General features: G+C 44.1%; 1 protein-coding gene across 2 annotated transcripts; it reads right to left on the reverse strand.

The window, feature by feature from the left end:
* Positions 1 to 1,005: 1,005 nt before the first annotated feature.
* On the reverse strand, positions 1,006 to 13,438 carry ZNF394 (zinc finger protein 394). 2 transcript variants are annotated; one of them, XM_058710475.1, is made up of 3 exons: positions 12,763 to 13,436; positions 10,238 to 10,373; positions 1,006 to 2,083 (listed from the first exon to the last, which is right to left on the reverse strand). In XM_058710475.1, the coding sequence occupies exons 1-3, from the start codon at positions 13,213 to 13,215 to the stop codon at positions 1,011 to 1,013; spliced, it is 1,662 nt and encodes a 553-aa protein (XP_058566458.1). In that variant the 5' UTR covers positions 13,216 to 13,436; the 3' UTR covers positions 1,006 to 1,010. The 2 variants fall into 2 exon arrangements, with proteins under 2 accessions (XP_058566458.1, XP_058566459.1); XM_058710476.1 differs by lacking the exon at positions 10,238 to 10,373 and having other exon boundaries at positions 1,899 to 2,083; positions 12,763 to 13,438.
* Positions 13,439 to 14,421: the final 983 nt, after the last annotated feature.

Consider the following 14,421-nt stretch of genomic DNA (forward strand, 5'->3'; position numbering starts at 1 on the left):
AACATGTTTTAGGTTATTTGATATCACAAGAGCCTCCCTCCCTCTCCCCTACACAAAACTTACCAAAAGGTTTAATGAGGACTTTCATCAAAAACCAAAAGTTCTCAAATAAAGTGCCCTTAATTTAATAAGCTTAGAAAAGGATACAATGATGGGAATTTGTAGGTGTATTTGGGTGGGGTTTCCCTTTGCCTCTCTTTTGAAAAGAAATCAACAAGACTTATAAAATGGAACCCCTAGAATGGGGAAGAAAGAGAAACTCTGCAAAGTTCATTTTTAAAAAAGCAAAAAATATAGAGTGTGTCTTGTATGTACCAAACTTTACACGGTGTTTTGGATCATCATGTATTTGAAATCCTGTCCACCATCAAAGCAGAAAGACAATTCTTTTTTTTTTTTTTTTTTTTTTTTTTAATTTTTTTTTCAACGTTTTTTATTTATTTTTGGTACAGAGAGAGACAGAGCATGAACGGGGGAGGTGCAGAGAGAGGGAGACACAGAATCAGAAACAGGCTCCAGGCTCCGAGCCATCAGCCCAGAGCCTGACGCGGGGCTCAAACTCGCGGACCGCGAGATCGTGACCTGGCTGAAGTCGGACGCTTAACCGACTGCGCCACCCAGGCGCCCCCAGAAAGACAATTCTAAGTGACACAAATATTTCTCAGGGCAGTGAGTGGAGTGGGCAAGATTTGGTCTGAAAGCAGAGGTAAGAAAAGAGAAGAGACCAGGACAGAACTGTTACAAGTGAGCCCTTGATGTTGTCGGGAGGCCCTTCCATGGGACCCCCTCATCCTTTGGAAGGGCTCCCCGCTTACACATTCCTGCTTCACAGTGATGTTCAGAGTAGGTACTAAGACCTACTGACTGATCTATCTTGGGTGTGATGCCCGTGGAAATACGATCCACAAATGACTGACATACTCCAAATGCCAAAGAATGTCGTTTCTGGACAACAGAAAACACACACACACACACACACACACACCAAAACAGCCCAAGCAGCAGCCATGTCAAAACGGTGGGACTTTATTTCTATGGATCCTTTGGTGTCGGATAAGGTGTGGACTCTGTCTAAAGCTTTCCCCGCATTCAAGACATTTGTAAGGTTTTTCTCCAGTGTGAGTCCTCTGGTGCGTAATGAGGGTTGCACTCTGGCTGAAGCATTTCCCACACACAGAACACCCGTACGGCTTCTCCCCAGTGTGGATCCTCTGGTGTTTAGAGAGGTCTGAGCACCGTTTGAAGCTCTTCTCGCACTCCTCACACGCGTAGGGTCTCTCCCCTTTGTGAATTCTCTGATGTCTAAAACGGTTGGAAATACGGCAGGTCTCCCCGCATTCGTGACACTCGAAGTGGTTCTCTCCTATGTGGATCCTCTGGTGCCGGGTGAGATGGGAGCTCTGCCGGAAGCTGTCCCCACACTTAGGGCAGGTGTAGGGCTTTTCGCCCGTGTGTGTCCTCTGGTGTTTGATCAGGGCAGCGCTCTGACTGAAGCGCTTCCCGCACTCCTGGCATTGGTAGGGTTTCTCCCCCGTGTGGATTCTCTGGTGTTTAAAAAGATCAGAACGCTGTTTGAAACTCTTCTCACAGTTCCCGCATTTATATGGCCTTTCTTCACGGAACTGTCGCTGGGTCTTAAAGAGGTCTGCACTGTGGAGCTGTTCCTCGCTGTCAAAGGAGCGGGGAGGTTTCACTGTGTGATGCTTTACCGGCTCTGAACTCTGTGTACAACTGTCCCCCAGGTCATTGTGGTCGACGGGCCTCCCTGTGGCCTGCACGTGCTGACAAAGAACAGAGTTTGAACTTCTGGCCCTGTTCCCAAGTTGGTCATGTCTGAAGTCTCCCTCCTCCGTGGGACCATTCTTGAGATCTGCGGTGCTGGGGAGTCCTTCCTCTTCAGGAGAATTTTCCAGTTTCAATGATGAGGGATTTCTTGACTGCTTTTCTACCCCTATCTCACCAGTATCACTACATCCAGGGGGAGCCTTCCTGTGGGACCCTTCTTGTATCTGCCCCTGAGGCTCTACTTCTAAAATTTCTTGTTTTGGAATAAAGTCTTTGTTCTCGTTTCTGGTTTCCAAACCTGAAACATTCAAAAATAAAAAGGAGGCAAACCGTAAGAGACTCTTTTTATATATATAATTTATTGTCAGATTGGTTTCCATACAACACCCAGTGCTCATCCCAACAGGTGCCCTCCTCCATGCCCATCACCCACTTTCCCCTCCCCCCCACCCCCATCAATCGTCAGTTTGTTCTCAGTATTTAAGAGTCTTCTATGGTTTGCCTCCTTCCCTCTCTGTAATTTTTTCCCCCTTCCCCTCCCCCCTAGTCTTCTGTTAAGTTTCTCAGGATCCACATATGAGTGAAAACATGAGAGTATCTGTCCTTCTCTGCCTGACTTATTTCACTTAGCATAACACTCTCCAGTTCCAGCCATGTTGCTACAAATGGCCAGATTTCATTCTTTCTTGTTGCCAAGTAGTATTCCATTGTATATATAAACCACATCTTCTTTATCCATTCGTCAGTTGATGGACATTTAGACTCTTTCCATAATTTGGCTATTGTTGAAAGTGCTGCTATAAACATTGGAGTATCAGTGCCCTTATGCATCAGCACCCCTGTATCCCTTGGGTAAATTCCTAGCAGTGCTATTGCTGGGTCATAGGGTAGATCTATTTTTAATTTTTTGAGGAACCTCCACACTGTTTTCCAGAGCGGCTGCACCAGTTTGCATTCCCACCAACAGTGCAAGAGGGTTCCCGTTTCTCCACATGTTCAAAGAGACTCTTAAATAGATAGCAAACTGAAGGTAGCTGGAGGGGAGGTGGGTGGGGGGATGGGCTAAATGGGGGATGGGCATTAAGGAGGGCACTTGTTATGATGAGCACTGGGTGTCATATGTAAGGGATGAATCACTAAATTCGACTCCTGAAACCGTTATTACGCTATATGTTAAAGAACTTGGATTTAAATACAATTAAAAAAAAAAAGAAAGAAAAAAGGGTGACATTTCATGCTGGTGCAAGAGTAAAATAAGCAAGTGCCTGCAAAAAAATAAGCACCCTCCCAAACCTTTTTAACATTCTCAATGAACCACTCCTCAAGATAAATGATTTTATTTTTTTTTATTTTTTTTAATATATTTTTTAACATTTATTTATTCTTGAGACAGAGAGAGACAGAGCATGAATGGGGGAGGGGCAGAGAGAGAGGGAGACACAGAATAGGAAGCAGGCTCCAGGCTCTGAGCCATCAGTCCAGAGCTGACGCGGGGCTCGAACTCACGGACCACGAGATCGTGACCTGAGCCGAAGTCGGACGCTCAACCGACTGAGCCACCCAGGCGCCCCTGATTTTATTTTTTTTAATTGTAATGTTTATTTATTTTTGAGAGAGGGAGAAAAACAGAGCGAGAGCAGGGAGGGGCAGAGAGAGAGGGAGACACAGAATCTGAAACAGGCTCCAGGCTCTGAGCTGTCCGCAGAAAGCCTGACGTGGGGCTCGAACTCACAGACCGCGAGATCATGACCTGAGCCGAAGCCAGACCCTTAACCAACTGAGCCACCCAGGAGCCCTTCAAGTTAAATGATTTTAATTAACCTGCCAAATGTACTCATATTTACCTGTACAAACCCCATTCTTTCCTTTTACACTTGTGCCTATACTCACACACCCATCTCTTTCCCCCTGCCCCACTCCACCGTTGCAGAAGACACAATATCAGGAAGGGGTGTCAAGAAGGGCACGACAGCCTGTACCCCATGAATGGAGGATGGTTTAACAAGAGAAATTGTATTCATGTGATAGGTTATAGTAACAGACACACCCCATGCCTCCAATGTCTGGAAGTGGGGTCTGGGTGGGAGACAAATCTAGGACTGACTACAAGTCTTTATATAAAGGAGCAGTTAAGCCACCAGATTCCACCCCAAATCCAGAATTTTTGCAGTTTACTCCCCAGGGAGACTGAACCACATAAATTCTGGACTGGGGACACCAGGTACAGCTGAGAACAGGGGACAGGGACCACTTTCACATCAGGAGAATCAAGTGAAAACAGACACACAATTGGTAGAACCTCAGTGCTGTTCTCTGCTCACGTCCCAAACCATGAGCTCCAAGAAAGGGCGGGGATTTTTGTGACAGGGGATTCATAGGTTTTGTTCCCTAATGCGTCCCCAGCACTTAGAATAGCACCTGGCTGGGGTGCCTGGGTGGCTCAGTCAGTTAAGCGTCTGACTTCAGCTCAGGTCATGATCTCTCAGTTCGTGAGTTTGAGCCCTGCATCGGGTTCTGTGCTGTCAGCAGAAAGCCTTCTTCAGATCCTCTGTCCTCCCCTCTCCTTACCCTTCCCCCACTCATGTTCTCCCTCTCTCAAAAATGAATAAACATTAAAAGAAAAAAAAGAACAGCATCTGGCTTATTGCAGACACTCAATAAAAATATTTGTTGAATAAATCTCTCTATGGTAAAATTTGCAAGCCCAGGCCTGACATATGGAAATTCCCCCAAACAGCACCTGATAGCCAAGGCAATCCTGAGAAAGAACAAAGCCAGAGGTATCACAATACCAGTTTCAAGATATACTACAGGGATGCCTGGCAGGCTCAGTTGGTGGAGCATGCAACTCTTAATCTTGGGGCTATTAAGTTCAAGTCCCACACTGGGTGCAAAGATCACTTAAAAATAAAATTTTAAAAAGAAAAAAAGATATACTACAAATCTGTAGTAATCAAAATAGTATGGTACAGGAATAAAAATAGACACAGATCAATGTAACAGAATAGACAGCCCAGAAATAAGCCCACAGTTATATGGTCAATCAATGACAAAGGAGGCAAGAATATACAATGGGGAAAATACAGTCTTTTCAATAAACTATATTGGAAAAATTGGATAGCTACATGTAAAAGAATGAAACCACATCACTTTCTAACACCATACACAAAAATAAACTGAAAATGGATTAGAAACCTAAATGTGAGACCCGAAACCATAAAACTAGAAGAGAGCATAGGCAGTAATTTCTCTGACGTCAGCTATTTTCTACATATGTCTCCTAAGGCAAAAGAAACAAAAGCAAAAATAAGATATTGGGACTACATCAAAATAAAAAAAACTTTTGCAGGGGGCATGTGGCTGGCTCAGTTGGCGGAGCGTGTGACTCTTGATCTCAGGGTTGTGGGTTCGAGCCCCATGATGGGTGTAGAGTCTAGCTAAAAATAAAATCTTTCGTTTTTAATTAAAAAAATATTTGAAATGTTTTATTTATTTTTGAGAGAGACAGAGACAGAGTGCGAGCAGGGGAGGGGCAAATAGAGAGGGAGACACAGAATCTGAAGCAGGCTCCAGGCTCTGAGCTGGCTCTCGAGATCATAACCTGAGCTGAAGTTGGACGCTTAACCAATTGAGCCACCCAGGCACCCCAAAAATAAAATCTTAAAAAAAAAAAAAAGCTTCTGCATAGCAAAGGAAACCATTAACAACACAAAAAGACAACCTACTTAATAAAAGAAGATATTTGCAAATGATATATCTGATAAGGGATTAATATTCAAAATATATAAAGAACTTATACAACTCAACACCAAAATAAACAATCCAATTTAAAAACAGAGGACCTAGAGGCACCTGGGTAGCTCAGTCGGTTAAGTATCCAACTTCGGCTCAGGTCATGATCTCACAGTTCATGGGTTCGAGCCCCACATCGGGCTCTATGCAGACAGCTCACAGCTTGGAGCCTGTTTCAGATTCTGTGTCTCCCTCTCTCTGACCCTCCCCTGTTCATGCTGTCTCTCTCTGTCTCAAAAATAAGTAAACGTTAAAAAAAAATTAAAAAAACAAAAACAAATGGAAAGTGAAAAGTTACCAACATTTCAGGAAAACCTCGAATATAAGTGCTGAGGAAACATGCAATGTGTAAAACAGAAAATCTAATGATCTACAGTTAACATTCTCAGGTAAATAAGAGAAGATATTGCATCCAGGAAACAAGGAGGCTATAAGAAAAGGAATATTTAAAGAACAAGAAGGGGCGCCTGGGTGGCGCAGTCAGTTAAGCGTCCGACTTCAGCCAGGTCACGATCTCGCGGTCCGTGAGTTCGAGCCCCGCGTCAGGCTCTGGGCTGATGGCTCGGAGCCTGGAGCCTGTTTCCGATTCTGTGTCTCCCCTCTCTCTCTGACCCTCCCTCGTTCATGCTCTGTCTCTCTCTGTCCCAAAAATAAATAAAAAACGTTAAAAAAAAATAAATAAAAAATAAAGAACAAGAAAAGGCTCCTGAAAATATTAATGAGAGCAGAAATATTTCAGTATTAACAGCTGGAAAACAAAGCTAAGCAGATCTCCCAGAATGTGAAACAAAAGATAAAGAAATGAGAACGGGCAGAGAAGAACCTGATGCGATCAGTCCATGAGTTCCAATATCCAATGAACAGAAATCCCAGAAAGAAAACAGGAAAAAAATAATGAGATAAAAATAGATAGATCAAAAGACAGACAGATAAAACAATACCATAAAAAATTTCTTGGGCACCTGGGTGGCTCAGTCAATTAAGCGTCTGACTCCGGCTCAGGTCGTGATCTCGAAGTTTGTGGGTTCAAGCCCAGGGCTGGGCTTTGTGCTGACAGCTCAGAGCCTGGAGCCTGCTTCGGATTCTGTGTCTCCCTCTCTCTCTGTCCCTCCTCCACCCATGCTCTGTCTCTCTCACTCTCAAAAATCAATAAACATTAAAAAAAAATTTTTTTTTTAATTTCTCGGAATTCAAAGTGTGGGTGTCTATGTTACAAGGACCCACCTACTACTCAACAATGAATGCAAAAAACCAAAAACAAAAACCAAAAAACAAAGCCTCCTTCACACTAAGCTGCACCCATTCTGAAACTTCATACTAGCAGGAATAAAGAAGAGAGTCTAAAGGCTTTCGAACAAACATCACACACCAAGGATAAAATATCACAATGGCATCCAATTTCTCAGTAGCAACATGGCAAGCTAACTAGAAAATTCAGTCTTCAAAATTCAATGGTAAAATCATTTCTAATGGGGAATCCGGCCATCCCATGATCTGGATGTAGGAGAGGAATAGAGACATTTTCAGACATTTTCAGGCAAACTTTCAAAAAATTAAGCTCCCAAGAATATGTTCTCTGGAAGATACTGGAAGATGTTCTCCATCAAATCGAAGGGGGTAAACCTAGGAAGAGAATGGTGTGGGGTCCAGGAAAGAGAAAAGGAATTCCAGAGTGATAGTCAAAGAAGGTTCTTAGGACGATAGCCGTGTGGCAGGCCTGGAGGGAAGCCCATTCACACTGGAGCAGAAGTTTCTGGAGGCTTCCTCCAAGCGGACTATGAAACTGATTGCATACCTGATACATTTGAACATACAGTTTTACATTTCTAACAGGGAGACTGTGGGTAGACTGGTGTTCAATAGGTAGAAAAGCAGCACATGCAAAATGAGGCATTATTAATTCCAGAGAAAATTAGAAGTTGTAAAATAAAAGACATATACTCATACAGGTTACAGGTAGTATTTACATGGGTAGGATATTGAAATATTGTACCAATATGTAAAAGAACTGATTTAACTATAATGAGAGAATTACAGACTGTTAAATGTGTGCATGGTCCTGTGTCCCTCAGGAGATAGTCAAGAGGTAATACCTGAAATCGGGGGAAAATTAGCAGAATAAGCATCCTATTTAGAAACATGAAAATAAATACCAGTGAAAAACACAAAAAAGATATTAAAGTTGCCTCTGCAAAGATGGAATCAAGATTGAGAAGGGCCTTGTATTTTCCAAAGATTGGAAAAACACAAACCATAAAGTAAAAGATCAAAAAACCTGACTATAGTGGACACTTGAACAAGGGTTTGACCTGTGAAGGCCCAGTCATGTGCAGAATTTTTTGGTAAAGTTGGTCCAGCACTGTAAAAGTATTTTCCCTTCCTTACAATTTTCTTAATAACATTTTCTTTTTTCTAGCTTACTTTATTATTTAAAAAAAAAATTTTTTTTTTAACGTTTTATTTTATTTTTGAGACAGAGAGAGACAGAGCATGAACGGGGGAGGGTCAGAGAGAGAGGGAGACACAGAATCTGAAACAGGCTCCAGGCTCTGAGCGATCAGCACAGAGCCTGATGCGGGGCTTGAACCCACGGACCGCGAGATCATGACCTGAGCTGAAGTCGGACGCTTAACCAACTGAGCCACTCAGGCGCCCCTTTTCTAGCTTACTTTATAGTAAAATAACAAAGAGTTAATACAGAAAATATAAAGAACTGCCACAAAGCAATAAAAAAAATGGAGAAAAGGAAGGGAGATAGGATACAGACAATTCACAGAATGCCTCCCCGACCCAAAAAAAAAAACAAAAAAAAAAACAAACCTGAAAAGATTTAACCCAGAACCAATCAGGGAAATGTAAGTTAAGACAACAAGATACTATTCATTCATTAACCCAACTAGTATTTATTGAGTACCTGCCAAGCACTATCTGTTCCAACTGCTTGGGATATATTAGAACCAAACAAAAACCCCTCCCCTTGTGGAGTTTACATTCTAGAAGAGGTGGTCAGACAATAGATAAACAGAAAGTAAATTCTACAGGACGTCAGAGGGTGATGAATGCTGTGGATCAAGTTGAGGAAGGTAAGGGATGGGACGGTAGTGTGGGAGGAGGGGACAGTGGAAAGGCAAACTGCACTATTGAACATGATAGTCAGGTCAGGCCTCTCTGAAAAGTGAGATCTGAGCACAGACTGGAGACAAGTCAAGGAGTTTGCTTAGTGGAGATCTGAAGGAAGAATGTTCCAGGAAGAGGGGCGCTCGGGTGGCTCAGTTGGTTAAACGTCCAACTCTTGGTTTCAGCTCAGGTCATGATCTCACAGTTCGTGGGTTCAAGCCCCACATCGAGCTCTGCACTGACCGTGTGGAGCCCACTTTGGGTCCTCTGTAGCCCTCTCTCTCTGCTCCTTTCCCTCTCACACTGTCTCTCTCTCTCAAAAATAAATAAATATATAAAATAAAGAATATTCCAGGTGGAAGGATCAAATAGAGCGAAGAACAGGAGGCGGGATGCCTGCCATGGTCAAAGAACAGTGAGGTCAGTGGGGCTGAAGCACAATGAGCGAGGGGCAGCGTAGGAGAGGGGTGTGCAGGGTGACGGGGCCTTGTCACATTAGGCAACACAGGCTTATCCTTTGCATGAAATAGAGAGCCACTGCAGGTTCTGAGCAGAGGCGTGACGTAACATTTTAAAAGGAACACGTGAGCTACCGTGTTGCGACATCACGCCATCAGCCAGGCACCAAATGTCAGTAAGGATGTAGAGAAGGAAGAATTCTCATGTATTTCTGGTAGGAGTACAAACTGGTTGGACTCCTTCCTTCTGAACAGTAAGACGGGCAAACACGCCTAAGTCTATTCTCTATAGTTCCTATATATGAACACAGAAGGATTCAAGTATGTTCGAGGCAATGCTATTTGTAACAGTGAAAAACTAGAAGACTTGATGTCCACTGATGGAGGACAGTAGATAAATGAATTTTGGACAAGTCATACAATGAAAGATATAAGTGTTAAAATGAGTGGACTAGAGCTACATGTGCCAACATAGATAAATCCCAAAAATGTAATGGGGAAAAAAAAGAAAGGCAAGGTGCAAAAGAATCATACAGCAATATAATTTATACAGCATCAAAACATTTAAAAATACTATATATGTTTACAAGTGTATGTATTTATGTTCATATACAGTTTATATACACATTTTTGCATATAGAAAGTGCACACATAATGTGCACATGTAGCTACGTGTACATGTAGAAAATATAAAACATGCATGGAAATAAGTACCACAATCAGGATACTGGTTACCTCTGAAGAAAGAGTGAGGGGAACAGCTTCAGGGAGGGTATCCAGAGTTTCATCTACAGTTGTTACATTTTTTTCTCAGCGGGGGCGGGGGGAGAATGAAGCCATTAGGGCCAAATATTAAAATATGATAAACCTGGGTGGTAGATATAAGGTGCCTGTTATATTTTTTGTATTTTTCTATATGCATTTTATTTAAAATGAACCAAAATAAAAAGCTGAATCTCTCACCTAACAATACAGAACAGCAAGGTCCCAGTGGGGTCACAAAAGAGACTCCATGGCTCTCAACATGGGTGTGTGACTGGCTCAGAGACAGATCACACACAGCTAGAAACAAAGCCAGCACTTACTTGGCGAGACCAGTGAGACTGAGGTCCTATGATCCTCCTGTGCGCTCTCCCAGCAGAACTCCCTCGGAGCTGGGTCCAGAGGCTCCCACTCCTCACAGTTTAGAGACACAGCCACATTCTCAATCTTCACCAACTCCTGAAACAACACAAGACCTCCACTCAGCACCTGCTGTCCCAGGACAGCATAAGTGACTGTTAATCTCAGGATGAGGCCAGACTCCGGAGGAGTCTGCAAACCCTGAGCAGGAAGCCCTGGGAATCAAGTAATCACCATGGCTGTCGAGTCTGTTCCAGTGAGTGTTGTACTAACTGGAGTTTCGGAGTAACAAAGACAGAGGCTGAAATTCTCTTGCAATCCTGAAAAGCCTTTCTTTCCGTGGACTATCCACACTAATTTGGGGTAAGAGCAAAATCTTCATTTGAGTTATATCACTGTGATTTATCAAAATGGAAATCGGATACAGATTAAAAATGTACAGGTAACCAGAAAGTGCCAAATTCCAGTGCTGCCTGTGAGATACGGTTACCTCATTGGTGAAATGGACATAAATTTAAGAAGATGAAGGTACCTCCCTGACAGCAGATGCTCAGTAAAATCTACTTTCCCTTCCCTTGAACATTGCACAGTAAGATAATTATCTGGCAAGACGACATTTTGAGATAACTTATTTAAATGCAAGTTGACCATTCACAGAAGGTAAAGCCACAGTTCTTAGAAAGGGAAGGTTCTAACATTGGTGTGCGAACATGTTTGTCTAGTTGATGGGTCACAAATTGACTTCAAGGATCTCTCACTAAATGACAGGAAAGGGAAATACATTTAAAATTTTTCTGTATGTTAAAAATCTGGCTAGGGAGACTGACCCTCCCAGGGCTAGCCAATTCTTAGAGCAAAGGGCTCAGCCAAGACTGCTTATCTCAAGCAATACCTCCTCTACCTGGCATATACACTCCAGGATGCCACATTACTCTGCCTTAATCATCCTAGGGCCAGGTTTCAGGGCAACTAGGGACCAGCCCTATAGGTTAGAGCATGCTGAAATTATCCAGACCAACCAATCTTAAACAGATCCCCCTGCCCTGTGTGTTTCCTTGGGAAACCTCAGTAGAGGCGCTGGCCTAAACCTTCCCCTTGCTCCAGTCTTCTGCCTCCTGACCACCCCTGGTGTCCTTCCCAGGAAGTCCTGAGTGTTGTGCTGTGCCTCCTATTTCTAAATCTGAGTATAATAACATTTGTTTTTTAACTGAGTCTCTCCTCTGCTTCCTGGTAAAGGAAAAAAAAAAAAAATCACACTTCTGTGCCTCTTCTACTGTCAATACTCTGAATACTTTCACTACAATACGTCTTCACTTCTGACACCACATATAGGGGTTTTCCACACATCAAATAATTCTGTGATACCAGCTAGGTGTCTTCAAGTGTAACTCAATTCTGACACTATCTACCTGGATACAGTCAGATCCCACAGGTGAAGGGCTTGGTCCCACAAGACCACTCACCCCTCCCAACTTTGGAAGCCAACCTCAAGTAGTAGGTCTCCAGGTTACCCACAATTTCTGTCCGACTTGGCCACAAATCAAAGGTTCCCATGACCTCCCCCTACCAATTAAATTCTTTGCTTGAACAGCTCACAGTACTGATGGAAACACTTAGGTTTACCAGTTTATTACAAAAAGATATGATAAAGGATACAGTAAACAGCAAAATGGAGAGACACACAATGAGGTCTGGGAGGGTCCTGAGTACAGGAGCTTGTCCCATAGAGTTGGAGTTTGCCACTTTCCAGGTATATGGATGTGTTCACCAATTGGAAGCTGTCTGAATCTCACACTATTGGGATTTTTATGGAGGTTTCATCACACAGGCATGATTAGTTACCTCCATTACAGCCCCACTCCACTCTCCCAGGTACCATTATCAATTGTAGGAGGGGGTCGCCAAACTGTTAAAAAGCAAAAAGGGAACCTCACATTCAAAGTGCTCAGTTATTGGGGTGCCTGGGTGGCGCAGTCGGTTAAGCGTCCGACTTCAGCCAGGTCACGATCTCGCGGTCCGTGAGTTTGAGCCCCGCGTCAGGCTCTGGGCTGATGGCTCGGAGCCTGGAGCCTGTTTCCGATTCTGTGTCTCCCTCTCTCTCTGCCCCTCCCCCGTTCATGCTCTGTCTCTCTCTGTCCCAAAAATAAATAAAAAACGTTGAAAAAAAAATTCAAAGTGCTCAGTTATTGCTAAGTAGTTAACGACATGAAGCCACTTTCCATCCTGACACCTTTCTTCCGCAAACAATCTAGTTACACAAGAGGCGGTCTTACAATGGGTAAACAATACTCCCACGTTGGTTTTGTGCTCAGAAGTCTATTAACTCAAAGATCATTTCCTGGATAGATTTATTTGTCACTACAGAAAGAAAGTTTCATGTACACCCTGAAGCTCAAAAATGTAGCAAGGAAAAAAGGCCTGAAACTCTTAGCATCCCGTGTACCTCTATTCCTCACACCCCTACCACCAGAACACTTTCACTCTTCACCTGGGGTGAGGCCCCATCAAGCGCTCTCTGAAAAGCGCGCACCACGGCCGCAGCTTTCTCCCCGCTCTGCGGGCAGTGCTTCCGCACCCAGGCCTGGAGCTCCTGGGGCAGGATGCTCAGGAACTGCTCCAGCACCAGCAGCTCCAGGATCTGCTCCTTCGTATGCATCTCAGGCCTCAGCCACCGGCGACAAAGTTCCCTGAGCCGGCTTAGCGCCTCTTCGGGTCCAGTCACCTCCTGGTAACGGAACCGCCTAAACTGCTGCCGCGACTTTTCGGAATCCTGACAGTCCGCGGGCAGGTCCGACTCCCGACCTCCGGGTGAGTCTTCCTCCACTTTCACTATCAAAAGTCCATCACGCAGAGATGGCGCGGCGACCCTAGACTTCTCAGCTGCCATCCAGGCTCCTGCCTCGGCGTCACTGACTTGACTCGCGGTCAAGCTCGAACTCATCTTTCTCCAGCACGTGCTGACTTTTCCGGAGTTCTGCCTTCAAGTGATAAGACAGCAAACCCTGCAAAAAGCCACGGAACTCATCGGACCTTCCCAGAGCGGCGGGTCCCCACTGTCCCGTCTCAAGCGGGGGCCTATCCGGCCCGGCCCCCTCCGGTACTCCTCCTACCCGCAGTCAGTCCAACCACGACCCACGGCGCCAGGTGACCAAAACTACGAATAAAACCTTGCCGGAAGTGCGTCACCGACTCCCTGCGGTCCCCACCCCTCCCGGGCATTTCCGGAGCCTCTCTAGGCGCCCAGGAGGAGTGAGACCCATCTCGGTGGTTTGCCGTCGTGCCCCTTCCAGAGACGCTCTGGTGCGTGTGTACCGTTCTGATGGAGCTTATAGTCGTTCAGCTTAACAGAACTAAATGACACTCTTATTTTACAACTTGAATGTCATTTTTTAAACACATCGTCTGTGAAAAAAGTTTTGTAACTTTAGTTGTAGGAAAAAGGTCCAACTATACGATGAGTGGTAAACAGTCATCTATCAATGTATTTATGCAAGAAAGGTTTGTAGAGTTACCTGCAACATGCCAAGGCATCGTGCTCGACTCCATAGGTATTAAACTGAGTAGGAATAGTCTCTATCCTCAAGCTCCTAAAAGAGTTAGACACTTAAATCCTTACAGGACAGGGTGGTGAATGTAATACTTTGGCATGTAGGCACAGTACATTTGTATGACCCAGAGGTAGACATAATCAGCCATGGCTGATGGGGAGGGTATAGTGAAAGATTTCCCCAGGAGATTAAAACTTAAAATGTCCATGTGAGCTGAAGAAATGTTCTAATTAAAAAATAGTTTAGATAGGGGTGCCTTGGTGGCTCAGTCCTCGGACTCTTGATTTGGCTCAGGTCATGACCTTGTGGTTCATGGGTTGGAACCCTGAGTCAGGCTTATGCTGATGGTGTGGAGTCTGTTTGGGATTCTCTCTTTCTCTCTGTCCCTCCTCACACACTCGCTCTCTCTCTCTCAAAATAAATAAACTTAAAAAAAGTTTTAAAAAAAGTTGTAGATAAGTTTATAGGCAACAAATCCCCAATAGATTAAAGAAATCCCAATAAATCCCTCTGACATTAAGCTTTCCTATGTGCAGCTCCCTTGCTATGTCTCACACTCAGGCATCGAAGTTGCCAAGGATTTTGTCCTCTTCGAAGCT

Source organism: Neofelis nebulosa, chromosome 18 (genome assembly GCF_028018385.1).
Source record: "Neofelis nebulosa isolate mNeoNeb1 chromosome 18, mNeoNeb1.pri, whole genome shotgun sequence".
Lineage (NCBI taxonomy): Eukaryota > Metazoa > Chordata > Mammalia > Carnivora > Felidae > Neofelis > Neofelis nebulosa.